General features: G+C 59.0%; 1 protein-coding gene across 10 annotated transcripts in view; it reads right to left on the bottom strand.

Annotated features, from left to right (window-relative positions):
- The window catches only part of AGO2 (argonaute RISC catalytic component 2), a 123,999-nt gene that overhangs the window by 9,404 nt on the left and 99,071 nt on the right, over positions 1-15,524 (bottom strand). For all 10 annotated transcript variants that reach the window (XR_006198521.1, XM_042924283.1, XM_042924286.1 and 7 more), the window contains 7 exons: positions 13,744-13,928; positions 12,277-12,436; positions 8,604-8,694; positions 6,211-6,405; positions 4,172-4,306; positions 900-1,001; positions 142-341 (listed from right to left, as the gene is read on the bottom strand). Coding sequence is in view for 9 of the 10 variants with exons in the window: in XM_042924283.1 (XP_042780217.1) it covers positions 142-341; positions 900-1,001; positions 4,172-4,306; positions 6,211-6,405; positions 8,604-8,694; positions 12,277-12,436; positions 13,744-13,928 (1,068 nt within the window). In the remaining variant the exon portion in view is untranslated. The remainder of the gene's footprint in view (positions 1-141; positions 342-899; positions 1,002-4,171; positions 4,307-6,210; positions 6,406-8,603; positions 8,695-12,276; positions 12,437-13,743; positions 13,929-15,524) is intronic.

Below are 15,524 nucleotides of genomic sequence, written 5' to 3' on the forward strand. Positions count from 1 at the left end.
GGGGGGGGGGGGGGGGGGGGGGGGGGGGGAAGACGCCGGCGGGTGGGCGCCTGACGGCTCCGGCCGCCAGGGCCCGGCCGCTTCCCGTTCGGGAAACGCAGCTGCCGACGCGACCCCGGCCATCAGAGGCACGCCGCTTACCTGTCATGTTCTTTGTCCACCAGGTGGTACCTGGCGCGGAAGGCCACCAGGTGAGCGTAGTACGCCGGCGCCGGGATGGACACGGAGCGTGTGCAGCGCACGTAGGTGTGACACAGCTGGTAGGTGAGGATCTGCAGCTCGTCGGAAGAGAAACGATTGTCGTCCCAAAGCACGTGGTAGTGGGAAGGCCTGCTTGTTCCCTAAAAGCGGACCAGAGGGTCAGGGCGTGAGCACGTGAGCGAGGCATCCAGAACTCACCCACACCGGGGTGCTGCCGAGACCCGTCCACGCGACGCCTCACCGAGGACGCGGCGCCGAACGTCTGATGACAAAAACCGCGGGTCCCTGCACTGACAGAGCGTCCCTGTGCGGCCTGCAAACACGCGTGGCGGGGGACAAGGGTGAAGCCCACCACGTGGGAATGAGTTGGCCCGGAGTCGGCCCCAGGCACGCAGGACGCCCCTCGGGCCTCGCCAGCGCCCCTGGCCTCGCACCCACTACTCCGCCTGTCTGACCTCACCTCATCTAAAACGGGGACCCTGGCCGCAGCACGCCAGCGGGTCCTTCCTCCCCAGCACCCATGGTCCCGACTCACCTGTTCGCCGGCTAACTGCCCCACCTCCCCGGGGACGGGCTCGGGCCCCAGCCCTGCCTTCCGCACCACGTCCCCGGAGCCCCCGGGAGCGCTCGGCGTGAGGTCTGTGCTCCTCCGGTGTTTGCTGAACACGCAGACCGTGTCACAGAGACTGTGTCCTCACCTGGATGCCGGCGTGACTACACAGGTAGAAGTCAAACTCGGTCGGGTGGGTGATTTTCGTGTCCACGGTCGTGCCTGCCGGAATGTTTCCACTTTTCCCAACCTTTGGCAATACAGGAACCCGTTAGACACGTCCAGGGGCAACAGAGCAAAGCAAGCCGGCCAGCCTCGCCCACACTGCCGTCTGGTGCTGGGCCTTCCCGACCACGGGCTGCCCCATTTTGAAGTCTTTAAATTGGCTACGGTATTAAAGTAAAATTTAATAAATCCTAGCCACCAGAAGTAAGGAAGCTCCTGTTCTAGGCAGGCTGGGGCCTTTAGGAGGCCCGGGTGGGAGAGGCGGTGTCTTCCCTTTGCTGAAAAATCTGCGTGTGATGCTCGAAGGCTCTTCGGTTATTGTTGAATCTAAAACTGTGCACGATGGACACTGGACAGGTCCTCGTCCACGCACACGTGATATCCAAGGCAGGGGGCGACTGGGTGACTCAGGTCATGATCTCGTGGTTCCTGAGTTCGAGCCCTGCTTGGGATTCTCTCTCTCTCTCCCCCTCTCTGTGAACCCCGCCCCCCCTTGTGCACGCGCTCTCTCTCTCTATGGCGCCCCCCTCTGCTTCCCTTCTATGTTGCTGTCTCACTCGGATTTAGACTCTATCACTTTTTTGCTACATATTTAAGTCTCCATCAGCACCACACCGTGTTACTTCACAGGTTTTTAAATTGCATACCTACATCATACATATTCTGCAACTTACTGTTTCTGCCCAATTTTTACCATTTTGAGACGTATTCATGTGATACGCAGAGTTTATTCATATTCGTTACTGCGCAGTATGACAGTATATGAACATCAGAGACAGTACTGCGATGAACACTCTTACACGTGTCTCCTTATACACAGGCAGGTGGGTTTCTCCAGGGCAGACCTTTAGAATTACCCGACTGCACCCAAGTTGGCTATCAGTCTGCACTCCCATCAGAAGCGTGGGGGTCTAATGACGCGTTTACTTGTATCAAGGACTATGCTAAGTGCTTAGTGTGTTAAGTGCTTAGTGTGTTAGCTCTGCTAACCCTCCCGACATCCTGAGGAAGGTGGTACAGGGAGGCTGACCCCTGTGGGCAGTCCAGATGCTGAGGGGCAGACTAGAGCCAGGCTGCCTGGCTCCAGACCCCGTGCTCCTGACCCCGGCACAGCACTCATACCGTCGCCAACACTTGGTATCATCAGGGTAACTTTATGAGTCCCCCCGACTTTTCCTATTCTCTAAAATATTTTGTGTAAGATTATTCTTTGAAGGTTTGGTAAAACTTGCCTATAAAAAATCTGGATAAACTTCATAAAAGAAACTAAATAGTTTCCGCTTTTTTCCTATCCTCTGCCACACTTTAAAATCATCAAATCTTGAAGGTTTGGTAAAGCTTGCCTGTAAAACTCTCTGGGCCTGATGCCTTTTGGAAATGATGAGTGGATTATCCCCCTGAGCTGACTTCAGTGATTTATGTAATTGCACAAACAACTGTTTGTATCTATTTCTAAGTTTTCTAAGGTATCTACCAGCATAACGCCATTACTATCCCATAATGATTTAAGGTAACACACACCCCTTCCTGAGATCATACATAGTTCTCTATTTGCTACTTAAGATTGTTAGAGTTTCCTCTTTTTGCCTCATTGAGTCTTGCTAGGTTTACCTATCTTCAAAGAAGGTTTTATTCGTGTTAATCTGCTCTGTCCTCACTTTCTCCTTCATTATCTTCCATTTGGAGGGGGGTGGTATAGCAACAAGCAGACTTTGAGCCCTCTTGACTCCTTGCAGGAGTCAAGTTTGCAGGCCAAGGAATGAGGGGACCCAAGCACACCGGCTCCTCAGCTTTTCCTTCCACGCCCAGACAGACATCTCACTTCTGTCCTTCCTGTACCTTCGGGCTTCTTTGATGGTTCTTTCTTATTTTCCAACAAATGTATCTAAGTCTGTACACTTCTATCCAAGCACTGCATGAAGTCTGATGTGAAATGCTCATTTTTATTCAGTTCTGATTACTTTGTATTTTTATTCTCTTTATGTGTTTAATACATGTACTATTTAGAAGAGAAGTTAAAATTTCAGGCCTTGTTAAAATGTCTTTTTAGTTCTACTCTTCCTTTAAAATTTAATGTCTGATAAAAAAAAAAAAAATTGTGGTTTGCCCAATACTGAGGTTTGGAAATCTCCCGAGATTGCCTCTGTGACCCGGTACGAGGCAACTTTCACGAGCCTTCCACGTGAACTCAACTGTCAATGGCTGGGTTCTAACTAACCGTAAGATCTGGCGTGGTCTCTTCATACTTCCCATTTCCAGCTTTGACTCATTTGTGCCTGTTTCAGTTTCTGATAGCAGGGCGTTAAAATGTACCTCTTTGCTGGTGGATCTGTCCGTTCCTCCTTGGAATTCTGTCACTTTTTTGCTACACTGGTTTTTACCCCCCTTTCCATATTTTTTAGGTCACAGCGTTACGTCCAAACTCAGTTGTTCTCTCTTCTGGGTAGTTCATCCCTGTGACTGTGACAAAGTGTCCCTTTCTGTCGCTAACAATTTGTCCTCTGGCTCGGTGCTGTGGGTACCGACCAAGTGGACGGCTACAGGCTTTCAGTGTAGCGTCTCTCCCTTCTGGGGGGGGGGGGGGGTCCCTTTTCTCAGGCAGGTACCTGATAATGTGAAGTTGAGGACAGTACGTCCACGTGTAGATTTATTTTTATTTATCCTGTTGGAAACACGGAAAATACTTTTAACCTCAGGATTCCCGCCTTTCCTCAACTGTGGAGAATTCTGAGCAGTTACATCTACGAATCTTGCTTCTCGCTGACACCCCTTGCTCCGGGACGGCCAGAGACATACCCCTGGACCGGCTCCCCAGAGCCGCCTCCAACCTCCCGTGAGGGTCCCCAGTTTGCCGTGTTCCAGCTACTCTGTCCACCGCCGTGGTTACTAACTGGACCTTTTTCAGAGCCAGATCCCTGCTCATTTCTTTACTGGACAAATGCCATCTCCTGCCCGGACCTGTCCCAGGCCCGTGGGGTTTGCAGGTCCGAACGTCCCACCAGACTGAGGAGAGCCCTTCGCTGGCGCCTGAGGCTAGGTCCCCACGGAACTCGCCCAGGACGGGGTGTCCCGAGACACCTGGAACGGTGGGGGCGGCACCAGCCCCCTGCAGTGCGGCTCAGGCCGAGGGCTGAGCACAGACCCGCGTCCCTCGCGGCCCCGCATCCCAGGCCCTCCCTGTGGCCAGAGCCTCACCCTCTCGTTCTTGTCGGTGCAGAAGAGCCGCGTGTGGTGCCTTTTCTGCACCACTATGAACGTGATCCCTGGCTGGTAGTCCTTTTCCAGCTTAATACACGCCTCGCGAATGGCCAGTAACTCGTGGTGGAGAACCTGGGGGGGAACACAACACACGCCTTACCCTGCTTTCACCGACCGCCTCTTTCTACCTCAAACTACGCCGTCCGGAACACGTGCTGGCCGACGAACGCTGCAGCTCGGAAACGATACTCCGGCGGCCTGTTAGCAGCTGCGAGCCTCTGCCTCCCCGCAGGTGCTGTTTCGTTTACGTAACTGAGCAAACGAGACCCGGGTCTCGTGGTTCGGTGGTTTAAATGAGAGGATGCGTTACGTCGCTCACGCTGTTTTCTGGAATGTTCTCAGTGACTAGCACCCACCATACACGGGAGTAACGAGGCACCGTGGGAGACATACGCGTGAACGAATCCGTCCAAACAACTGGTTTTCTGTGCTGGAGAGGAGGGAGAGAACCTCGCAGAACACAAGGACCTAGGAGCCGGGCCCGAGGTCAAACCCGAGCCCTACCACCAGGCGGCTGTGTGGCTCGGGGAAAGCCACGGACCCTCTCTGATGGCCGTTTGTTTTCACTTTTAAGACGGGAACAGCCTACGTCCCGCAGGCTTGCTGCGAAGGCTAAAGTGGCACCAGGCCACGAAGAGGAAGACGCTGTTCCCACCGCCCGTCTCAGGTAAGCGGGCAGAAGTCCTCTCACGGGGTGAAGGCCGCTCTAGGCACCACACACCTTACGTTTCTAACCCCTGTCCTAGTTACAGGTCATGATGATGTTTCACAAACGCCAGCTGTGGTCACGCCGTAAGACCCCGAGCAAGTTCCCAGCGATGAGAACAGAAGGCGCGGACCCCTCCCCGGCAGGGCCGGCTGCGGCAGAGGGTGAGGGGGCTGGGGGCGCAGGAGGGAGGCGAACATCTCCAACCGAGGGAACCCGAGAGGTTCTGCACAGGAGGTGCCTTCGAGGTCGGCTGGCACACGCTGGCGGGGACGGCACAGGAGCGGCCCCCCCACCCCCCCCGCCCACGCTCCGAGGGGCCCCGGCCTCAAGTGTCGATTCTGTTCTTCCCGCCAACCGTGGGCCTCAGGGGGATGAGCTGCTTCTACTCTGGACCAGGAAGGTCCAGGCTGCCCTGCTCACGCCTAGTCAGGTGCTATCCAGCCTGTTTGTCAAGGCAGCCTGGGGGCCTCTGGAACACTCCGGCGCGGCTCCCGGAATCCCCTCCCCTCTGGGGTCCCTTCTCCCACAGGACCGGACACGGGCCCTGTATCTTCTGTCTCCCCTGCCAACATCTCCCGGGAGGCACGTGTTGGGATGGGGTGGGTGCCGAGCTGGAATTAGCTCGGACGGATGTGGAGACACATCCGGCACCAAGCTCCCGAGCTCTGGGTTCAAGGCCGACCACTGGTCACCTTCACAGGGAGGTAAGGCAGGTGCCCGGGAGCAGAGCACAGTCTCCCTGTACCCGCTCCCTCGCCTCTCCTCCACTACTCCTCGCGTCTGATGGCAGCCAGCCGGGCCCGGGATCCACAGGTCACCCGCGACCCCGCCGTTCCCTCCACGTCCAGATGGTGGCTGTGAACCCTGTGTTTAACCCTCCTTCCAAAGGGGCCCCCGCCCAGCCCTGCTCCGGGGCCCCCTGCAGTCTGCCTTTCACACTGCACACGGTGACCCCCAGACAAAACTGTTGTCTCCAGCCCACAGACTCTCCCCGGCCAAGCCTCTGGAAGGGCCGCGTGCTGACCTAGACACAAGCTCCCCGCACAGCCCTTGAGGCCTCGAGCCCGAGCCGAGCCCCTCGTCCCTCCCGTCCCGGCTCAGCACCGCTGGCCGGGCATCCGCTTCCCTGGCCCGCCTTCCACGCTCTGGCCGGATACAAACCACGTCACCGTTTTCACCAGAGAACCGGACAAGCTCTCGTACGGGACAAACGGGTGACCCTAAGGTGTCCTGAGACCACAGAGAGGGGAATCACGAGGCGGCCTACCTGCTGAAACTGCCCCTCCGAGACGCCGTCGCGGTAGAAGATGATGCGGGTCGGCTTGAAGCGCGTGGACTTGTAGAACTGGATGAGGAGCTCGCGGACCATGGTGGCCAGGTCCTGGATGATCTCCTGCCGGTGCTGCTGAACCCGCACGGTGGCACAGTAGCGGTTGGGGTGGGCGTCCATGCTGCCCACGACCTGTCGGGACAGGTGCAGGGAGCGCTGGGGGGACTTCCCGGAAGCCCCCTCCTCTGGGTGTGCACTGGAGGAGGGACTGGGGATGGACAGACTTGCCTCTGCCCTCAACTTGACATCACGGTGAAGGGACAGCGGCTGGTCAGTTGTGAACCTGCTGCCTTTAGGTTTCTTTTTAGTATGTGGGCAACAGTGTTCGTCAATAGACTGCAAAGAATAACACTTGCTTAAAGTGGGGGTGTCTGGGTGGCTCAGTCGGTTAAGGGTCCGACTTCGGCTCAGGTCACGATCTCATGGTTTGTGGGTTCGGGCCCCACGTCGGGCTCTGTGCTGACCGCTCGGAGCCTGGAGCCTGCTTCGGATTCTGTGTCTCCCTCTCTCTGCCTCTCCCCTGCTTGTACTCTGTCTCTCTCTCTCTCTCTCTCCCTCTCTCTCTGCCCCTCCCCTGCTCACGCAGTCTCTCTCTCAAAAATAAACAAACATTAAAAATTAAAAAAAAAAGTTTGCTGAAAATATCTAATAAAAAATAGGCAATTATTCTGAACCTTTACTCCGCTTGTGATCACATGGGGCTGAATTACATCAGCCCCAAGAAAGCAACTTGTATCAGATTCCCTAGTTTTTTCAAAGCACACTGCTCACCAGGGGAAGCCATCTGCGTATCAGTGCACATCCCAAGATTCTGAACCCCAGAAACGGCAGGCCATCCCAAAGGCACACTGGCACGTAAGCAGTTGCCTGAAGGTGCCGACCAGGAGGAGCCCGGAGAACAAGGCACACCTCCACCCTGGGGTCTGCTGTGCCCTTTGCTAATCAAACAAGGGCGGGCTGAAAATTGTCTAACAAGGTCAGAGCTGCAGTCCAGGTAGGAAGAGGAGATATCTGCAGGAGGAATCAGGTGACCTGATGCTAACCTGATAAAGGAACAGGGCCCCTGAGTAACTTCAGACACACCTGCTGGGGGCCCACAACAGTCCCCGGGGAAGCCTGCACTTCCTGGGGGTCCTGGCCTTCTTCCCGACTGGGGATCAGCCACCCCTCGGGATCAGACGTGCCCCGGAGAGAAGCACTGGGCTGCGGGAGGCAGGCCCCGTCCACACGTGTGCCACACGTTAGAGACCCGCATCTGCGGCTGCTGCTGCGAAAGCTAGGACTGGTGACTCCAAGCCCCTCCACGAGGCACCCGAGGGCACCGCTCAGACCTCAACCTGAACCTCAGGGGGTCTTGAGCTGGGTTTTCTGCAGCTTCTCTCGAGCAACTGAGTTTGGCTTTTCCAGACTGCATGTGTAAAACGAGAAAACTAATACTGACCCACAAGATTAGGACTCAGTGTAATTATGCACCCGGCCCAGAAGTCGCTGCAGCGGTCCCCGCTGGACATGCTGGGGACACAAGCCTTGAGCCCCAGGCTTCCTTCCCTCCACTCGGCTGCCCTGGCTGCAGGCCGCCGGGAGGTCCCGCCAGACAACTCAGAGGTACCGCCCTGGGCTCTGTGCTCCACAGGCCAAGTCTACGCTACCCTGAGCGTGTGCTTGTCTGGTCCTCTTGAACCAAAGCCATTGGGCCGACCCTCCCGAGATCAGTCAGCTGTGCGCACAGAGCGGGCGCCTCGCGCGGCCCCTGGGGGCTGGACACGGCCAGCTAGCACGTGGGAAGCTCGGGGGCTCAGGGCCTGTGGAGCGAAGCTCCCCCGACGCCCCGATGGAACTCACAGGCGGAACGAGGGAAGGGCTACGTTGAACTCCGGACGGTGTAATTACTTCACACTTGGTGTTTCGTAATAAAAACAGAAAATGTTCACAAAGAGGCACAACGTTAAAAAAACCCTCGTTGCAGCATCTGGCCCAGTGGGCAGAGAGCCACTGCGGGCCTGAGCCGCGGGCGGGACCCGGCAGGACGGGAGCCACCGTGCCCTTGGCCTTTCTGCTGCCAGATCCGTGCCGTCTGGCCCGGGCCTGGGCGGGCGGACTCACTGCTGTCACACGTGGGTAGCCATGTGCCGCGTGCCCTCCAAATGCCTGTTTCCCAGGACACTCTGTCTGCAACTGCCCAGGAGAGCACAGTGGTGTTCAGGAAGATGCTCTGGCCACACCCTGCAAGGGGACCGCGTGCCCCCCTCAGGCAGCTCGGCCAAGGCGTGGGTCCCACAGGCGGCAGGACGCCACCAACAGAGGGTCGGGCGGGACGCGCGGATACTCACGGCGGCAATGGAAGGCTTCTTCCCGTCCCCAGCGGGTGGGTGGGTGACATCGGCCCCCAGAAAGATGACGGGCTGCTGGAACACGGGTGGCCTGCGGAGGGAAGCGGGAGCATCTGAGGCTTGGACCGCTGAGGACACTGGTGCCAGCGTCACTCGCGGGGCACAGGCACCGCGGCTGTTTTTAAAAACGGTCTTATCTTTTAACGGTCCATACCAAAGACCTCGCTCATAAAGTGACACGGGGTCTGAGAGCTGTTTCTGAATAACCCAGGGTGGGACCCGGGGGGATGGGAGGGGGTGTGGGGGAGTGTGGACTAACAACGCTGGTCCGGGGCCGGGGTGGGGGTCGGGGGGGGGGGGGGAGGGGAGGGGAGACGAACGACACTCGGGCGGACAGCTAGTGAGGCCGGGGTTGCGGGGGGGGGGGGGGGGGGGTGGGGGGGAGGGGTCTGCATCTGTAAACACCTGACTGTCTCCGCAGTGATCGTACGTGCTGAAATGATACTAAAATCACGTCTAGAAGACAGTAACGCCACATGCCAGATTACGCGTGTATAAAGGTCCCGCGCTTTGCTACAGCCTGGACCCCAGCCCCGCTCTTCCCGGGTCTCCCCAGGCCCAGCCGCAGCACGGGGCCGGGTCACCCTCTGCTCAGTGTTCACCAGCTTCCCTGTCCCCTGCCCACGAGAGGCCAGGAGCACTCCCCCAGTCTCAAGCCCAGAAATGTCTCCAGACATCACGTGTTTCCTGGGGGTCAAAACCGCCCCAGGTGAGTAGCACGCCAACAGCTTCCCCGCCTCTTTCCAACGCCGTGTTCTAGCACCTTCCTGAAAAGGCCGTGTGCATGGCACCTGGGAGCGTGGGGTCACTCGCTAGCTTTGCGTTCTGAAGTTCACTCTCTCTAGGGCTTACTTTTCTCTTCTGGAAAATGGACACAACGTGAATACTTCCCTCCCGTGGTTGTTGAGATGAGTGTTTTCAGCGGGCTGCTGACATTAGTGTCCTTCCCGCCCAGTGACCAGAAGCACCGTGTCATGGGGAGATGACCCCTGCAGGGCTCCCGTGGGACAGAGCTCTGCCGCCCAGAGCCGAGAGGTGGGGGAAAGGGCTTCGAGTGCGTATGCCATGTGAGTTTCCACACAACGTGGACAAGGTTTCCCCCTTCAGTGCTTGCAAGCACACCAAGGGGGTTCTTCCCCCTGGGGTCCCCGGGACATCGAAGCGGGGCACAGGCAGGCACTGTGACGTCACATGGAAGGGCCGGGCTCGGGGAAGATACTGCCCGTGGCCTGGCTGACCGGCCTGCCTCCGGGCCCTGACCTGGACCGCGGCCCCCCAACCCCTCTCCGTGAGCCTCTGGGGCCGGGCCCCCGCCTCGCTCTCCCCAGCACAAAGACACCGGGCACAGACGAGGCGCTGCAGCCCTCCTCCTGGCTCCACAGCTGTTTGGACTCTCACCTTCAACAAGGAAGACCACACCTGCCCATGAACTCCACTCCTGCCAGGCTCCCTCCGCTCCCTAGCCTGCCAGCTTGCTGCGTGGCCAAGCTCCTAATTAGGCGGACCCATTCACCACCTCCCAACCAGCTGCAGGCCCCGCCCACCAGGCTTCCTGCTGCCGTGGCAACAAGACAGTCTTCCTCAGGTCCCCGCCCCCACACGGCAGAGCCTGAGACCTCATCACAGGAGGCTCCTTGGTGGCACCACGTGACAAATGACACAGGAAGCGTTGCCCTAGCGTTCTGGGAGCCGCCTGGCTCTCCTTTTGGTGGTGGTGGGGGGCTCTACTGCTGGCTCCCTGTCTCCACAACCTTTTAACCCTCAACTCTCCAGGGTAGTAGGCTTGGCATCCATCCTGTCTACACCCTGCCCTGGGGGATCTGGGATCTCACCAGCCTCGTGGCTTTAACACCGCCTCTCTGCTGGGTTCCCCTAAACACACATCCCCGAGTCCAGATCCCTGTTTCCGCCCCCCCCACCCCCACCACCCTGAGCCCCGCTCCAGCACACCTCTCCTGTCTCGCTCACAGCAGCGCCATCTTCCAAACACACCGTCTCTGGGCACCCCCCTCCCCCACACTGCCAGCACCCCTCCCGAGACGGTGCAGGTGCCACCTGGTCCCGTTCCGCCCAGAGCTGGAGCAGCCTTCTAGAACGGGACCCTCCAGGGGCTGCGTCTTGCCCGGGGCGGGGGGAGGGGCGCCTTGGGCCCCTGGTCCTTTGCTACCATCGGCTCAGTGCCGCCTTCTCCAGCAGACTGGCCACGGAAACCCAGCTCCTCACCCTCCTGGCCCCGTCCCTCCCATGACGTCACTGGTGCTCCCGTCAAGTCCCTTGTGCTGGGTCCTCCCACGAGAGGGCTGGGACTCTGCCTCCTGTACTCACTGCTGTGGCCGGAGCTCCATCGACAGAACCTGTTCACTGAGCGAACGGGGCGCTGGGCTCACCACCTGCTCTTGACAGGCCCTCACTCCTTCCCACAACCCGAGTGGATCGACCTCACCTCGCTGAGCCAGTCTCCCAAGTTCAAGTCTGGGAGGCTCTAACTTCAGGTTCTTTCCGCCTTCCCCCACGGCGGCAACCTACTAAAAAGCCGCTTAACAGCGTAGCTCAGTCTTCTTGGGGTGTGGTCCCTGGACCACAGAGCATCACTTGTGGGCTTGCCGGGAGTGTCAGTACTTGGGTCCCGATCCAGAGGTGCTGGTCAGAACCTCCGTGGTTTAACGAGGCCCGCAGGTAGTTCAGAAACTCGCCCAGGTGGGCCGTCACGGGCAGCCCGAGGCCAGGCTGGGGGCTCCGCACACAGCTGGTGCCTCCTAGCGTCTCTCCCCCAGACACACAGAAGTGGCGATGGCCGCTGCTGTCCTCACGAGAGCACTTCTACCCAAGGGCAGTGCGATTCACTGGAGGGTGTGTCCAGTAACCTGCTTTTACCCACGCTTCTCGTTCAGATGCTAACCCGACTGCCAAGATTCTTCGGGGACGAGACCTCCTCGGTAACGTCTGTCATCACGGAAACCCCTCTCTGCCGCAGCAGAGGCTGGCCAACCCTCAGGAGGGACAAAAGCTGACCCTGGCCCTCTCCTCGAGCGCCCAGGGCCCCGTGCCAGGCCAGGGGGTACCGGGGGGCCCCGCAGCCCCACCCCACCCCACCCCTCCCCTGCCAGGCCCCGACCCCGACCCCGACCCCGGCCTGGGATCTGCCAACAGTGTGCTCTTCTGTGGAGCTTTTCCATCCCAACGGCTGCGTTGCCAGCACTGACCGCATCAGGTGGCCTCCGTCCCCTGCCTGGCTCGGGAGACGCAAGGGCGGCTCCCGCCTACACGGCAGCTACGGCTCCCTGCTCTAGAGGCGCGCTTCAGCTCAGGAGGCTGGCGTCCCAGCCGTTCAGGCTGAGCTCCGGCTCCGCCCTGCCAACTCCCTTCACGGCACAGCCGCCGCACCCCACGTCTGAGCACCCCCGGGCCCTGCTCTGCCCTCCCCTCACTCAGGGAACCTGGCCAAGGCAGCCGCAACTGCGCCTTGCTTCCTGGCGTGTCGCGTCGCGTCCAGGACGGCGGCTGGCACACGCGCTCACACGTGGCCTGACCTGTGTGCGCTTCCCCACCCCGCCGGGAATCAGGCCCGACTCTGCCCCACGTGGTGGGTGCGGTGGGGCGGGGGCGTCCTTACCTCCCCTGGGGCAGCAGGATGTTGTTCACGCCTCCCAGCTTGACGTTGATCTTCAAGCAGAGGTTGGACAGGGTCTGGGGCGTGGTCCTCTGCACGTTCTTCATCTGCACACACTGCGTGGCCATCCCCAGCACCGTGTCTCCCACGCGCTTGACCTCGGCTGCGGAGCACCAAAGATACGCTCACCGGCAGCTCTGGCCGGCACCTCTTCCTTAGCGTGCCCCCCCGCTCCCCAACGCCACAGGGGCCTAGATGCGCGACCCCAGCAGCCACGTCCGGCTACGTGGCCCAACCCCATCTGTGGCTGTGGCTGTGGCTGCGCCCACAGAAGCGGGTGACTGGCCGCCGGCACAGGGAAGTCAGGCCCCGGGGCTGGAGTTCTGGCTCCGGCACGGCCCAGGCCAGGGTCACCTCGGTCAGGGAGGCCGGGGAGTAGGACAAGTCTCACGGCAGGAAGGAAGTCCATTTCAGCAGCCTCCAGGGCTGCGGGGCGTTTTGGGCACAGCCAGGCTGGAGGGGAGGAGGGCACGGCACGCCCACCCCTGTCACGGTGCTCAGGGTGGTTCGAATAAAGACTCTGGCATCCCCGAAACCCGCAGCAAATGCAAGCCTGACGTCAAAGAGCTATCTAGGCCCACGGCCCTGGGTTCTGGATTCCTTCATGAAGCAACTGTCAGCTACTCCCTGGGCAGCCCCGTGGAAACAGGTGACTTCTGGATGGAAACACCGATGGCGTTCTCTTTGCTCTTTGCGTACGTAGCTCAGAGGGGAGGGAGAAACGTGGCTTTTATGCATCTGATTCTGTCACCGTCTAACTGGGAATGCAGCTGGCGAGCCTCACTGCACCCCACACACCCCCAGGTTCTCGTTCCAACACCTCCTCCACTGGGCGCCTCTGGGCTCCCACAGGGCTTTCTTTTTCTTTCTTTCTTTCTTTCTTTTTTAGCCACCCCCCCATCGCCTGCCCTGGAGTCAGCAGTCTATACCCGCCACTGCCCTGGCGCTGCCTGATGGGGGGCTGGGTCTTGTCTCTCTGAACTCTCTAGGCCTGGGGCATCATCAGAGGTAGCTGGGGAGTGTCGGCTGAATGGACGTGCAACTGCCCTTGTGGCACGAAGGACTCTGATGAGCTTCCGGAGAGCTCTGAGGCGGGCCCACGAACGTCACATGGAGGACGACGGATGGTGGCCCCGGCCACCACCGTGTGTGCACTGAATGGACCTTCCTCCGTCCAGCCACCGTCACGTCGGATGGTGACACGATGAGGCAGCGTGTGCTGGCCTCTGGGAACTGTGGCCTCAGGCGAGACCAGCGCAGGCAGCAGCCGTCGGAGACCCCCTCGTCTTTCCTGGATTACAGACGAGCCAGAAACGAGCACTCCCCGGTGTGGCAAAGCGCAAAGGGCTCTGGCTGCGCCCAACACCCACGGAGGTCGCGAGCAAAGCCAGCCAAACCGCCAAGGCCTACCGTAAACGGGGGTTTTGCCAGGCAGGATGACCACCACCAGCTGAAGGCCAGCGTACGTGTTCTTCAGGTGCCTGAACATGGGCTCCACGCTATCCGCCCCCTGGGCGTACTTGCAGAAGCACGGCTGGCCCTGGATCGGCATCCCAGCGTCCCTCGAGATCTTTCTGAGCTGCTCTGTGAAGGATCTGAAGGAGAAGGGTCGTTAGACCTGACCGCACAGGAGCGCCAAAGAATCCAGACCAGCCAGAGGTCCCAAGTAAAGGGCACGACTTTAACAGACAACCCCAAACCATTTTCACCGACATCAGCATCTTGGTTCAAGACCCGGACACAGCCGACAACGTGCTAACTCCTGGAAAACTCTTGGATATGCTGAGTACACACGGGGGTACGGTGGGTACACACAGGGGGTGTGCTGAGTACTCGTGTAGGGTATGGTGGGTCCACACACGAGGTATGGTAAGTACACGTGTGGGGTGTGCCGAGTATACACGTGGGGTATGGAAAAGTCTCCTGTGGCTATTTTGCCTTGATAACACAGAAGATTTCCAACCGCAAGGGCCCATGTGCCTCACCCTGTGACACCCCCAGGGAGCAGTGACAGTGCTGTCCTTTTACAGCAACGCACGGGGCAGCTGCCGCCACTCGGCAGGCCCGGCCAGCTCCCAGGTTCTGGCACAGAACACAGGACTCCGTGGATGGCCAACAATGTCAGAGAGAGGAAAACTGCGAACGGCCCGTCCCCTGGGACTTCCCCCGCTATTCTTGTGTGTACAACTTCACTGGGGTGACACAGTTGTGGGAGGGAACAAAACAGACCACAGCTAGAGTGGCACCAGCGGCGACTGCCAACAGGCCGGGTGAAGCCTGGTGGGGGGATGGGGGGGGCACAGACAGATCAGCAGCTGCTATTTTAAACTTAGGAATAAAAATAACGTCGCCTTCTACAGTAACGGTAAGGACACTGTGATCCAACGGGGCCAGGGCTCAACCTCCCGTACGTGAGTGCAGTTCTGTGTCCGCACTTACATCTACAGGTGGATTCCCTGCGGGGCCATCCGGCTCCAGGCAACGTGCAATGAAGGAGCCAAGGTCAGGGTGCGGGGAAGAGAGGCACCCGGTGTTCCGGTGCTAACCTACTCTGTTTCTTAGCTAAGCTGCTCTGTGCTTCCAGCGAATTCTGCTGGCGGCACGGAAGACGCCTCCGACAGACAGCCTGTCTCCTTGACGTCAGCTCTCGAGAACTTTCTGAGCCGTGGCTTTTCAGAACCACCCTTGGCTACCTTCTCAGGCTTCGAGTTTCCTCCTGCTTCCACCCAAGACAGGCGGAAAGCAAAGGCTTTCTCTTCCCTGTTAGGTTTGTTTGGCGCAAGAGCACGAGTAACAAAGCTCTGTGGGTTTTGTTTTTATTTTTTAATTATTAAGCAGGCTTCACGCCCGGTGCGGGGCTTGAATTCACGGCCCTGAGATTAAGACCTAAGGTGGGAACAAGAGACCCCGGCGCCCCAAAGCTGCGTGGTTATGGTGCTGACTCTCTAAGGGTCCACAGCCTGGGCCAGGCCGGGGCGGGGGGCTACAGAAATATGAAGCTGAAGGGTTTTTTTAAGGGAACTTGAGTTCACTGAAGATAATTTTCTCTTTTGCATCTAATTTTCAAACTTCTCGTTCACTTTCGGTTTTATTTCTTATATAACCTGCACTCTCTCTCCACACTCTCTCTGCTAGTGAGTCTGAGAAGTGAAAGCGGCCTCGAGGCGGCTCACGTTTCCTGGCCGGGCCCC

The sequence above is a fragment of the Panthera leo genome, chromosome F2 (assembly GCF_018350215.1).
Source record: "Panthera leo isolate Ple1 chromosome F2, P.leo_Ple1_pat1.1, whole genome shotgun sequence".
In the NCBI taxonomy this organism is placed as follows: Eukaryota; Metazoa; Chordata; class Mammalia; order Carnivora; family Felidae; genus Panthera; species Panthera leo.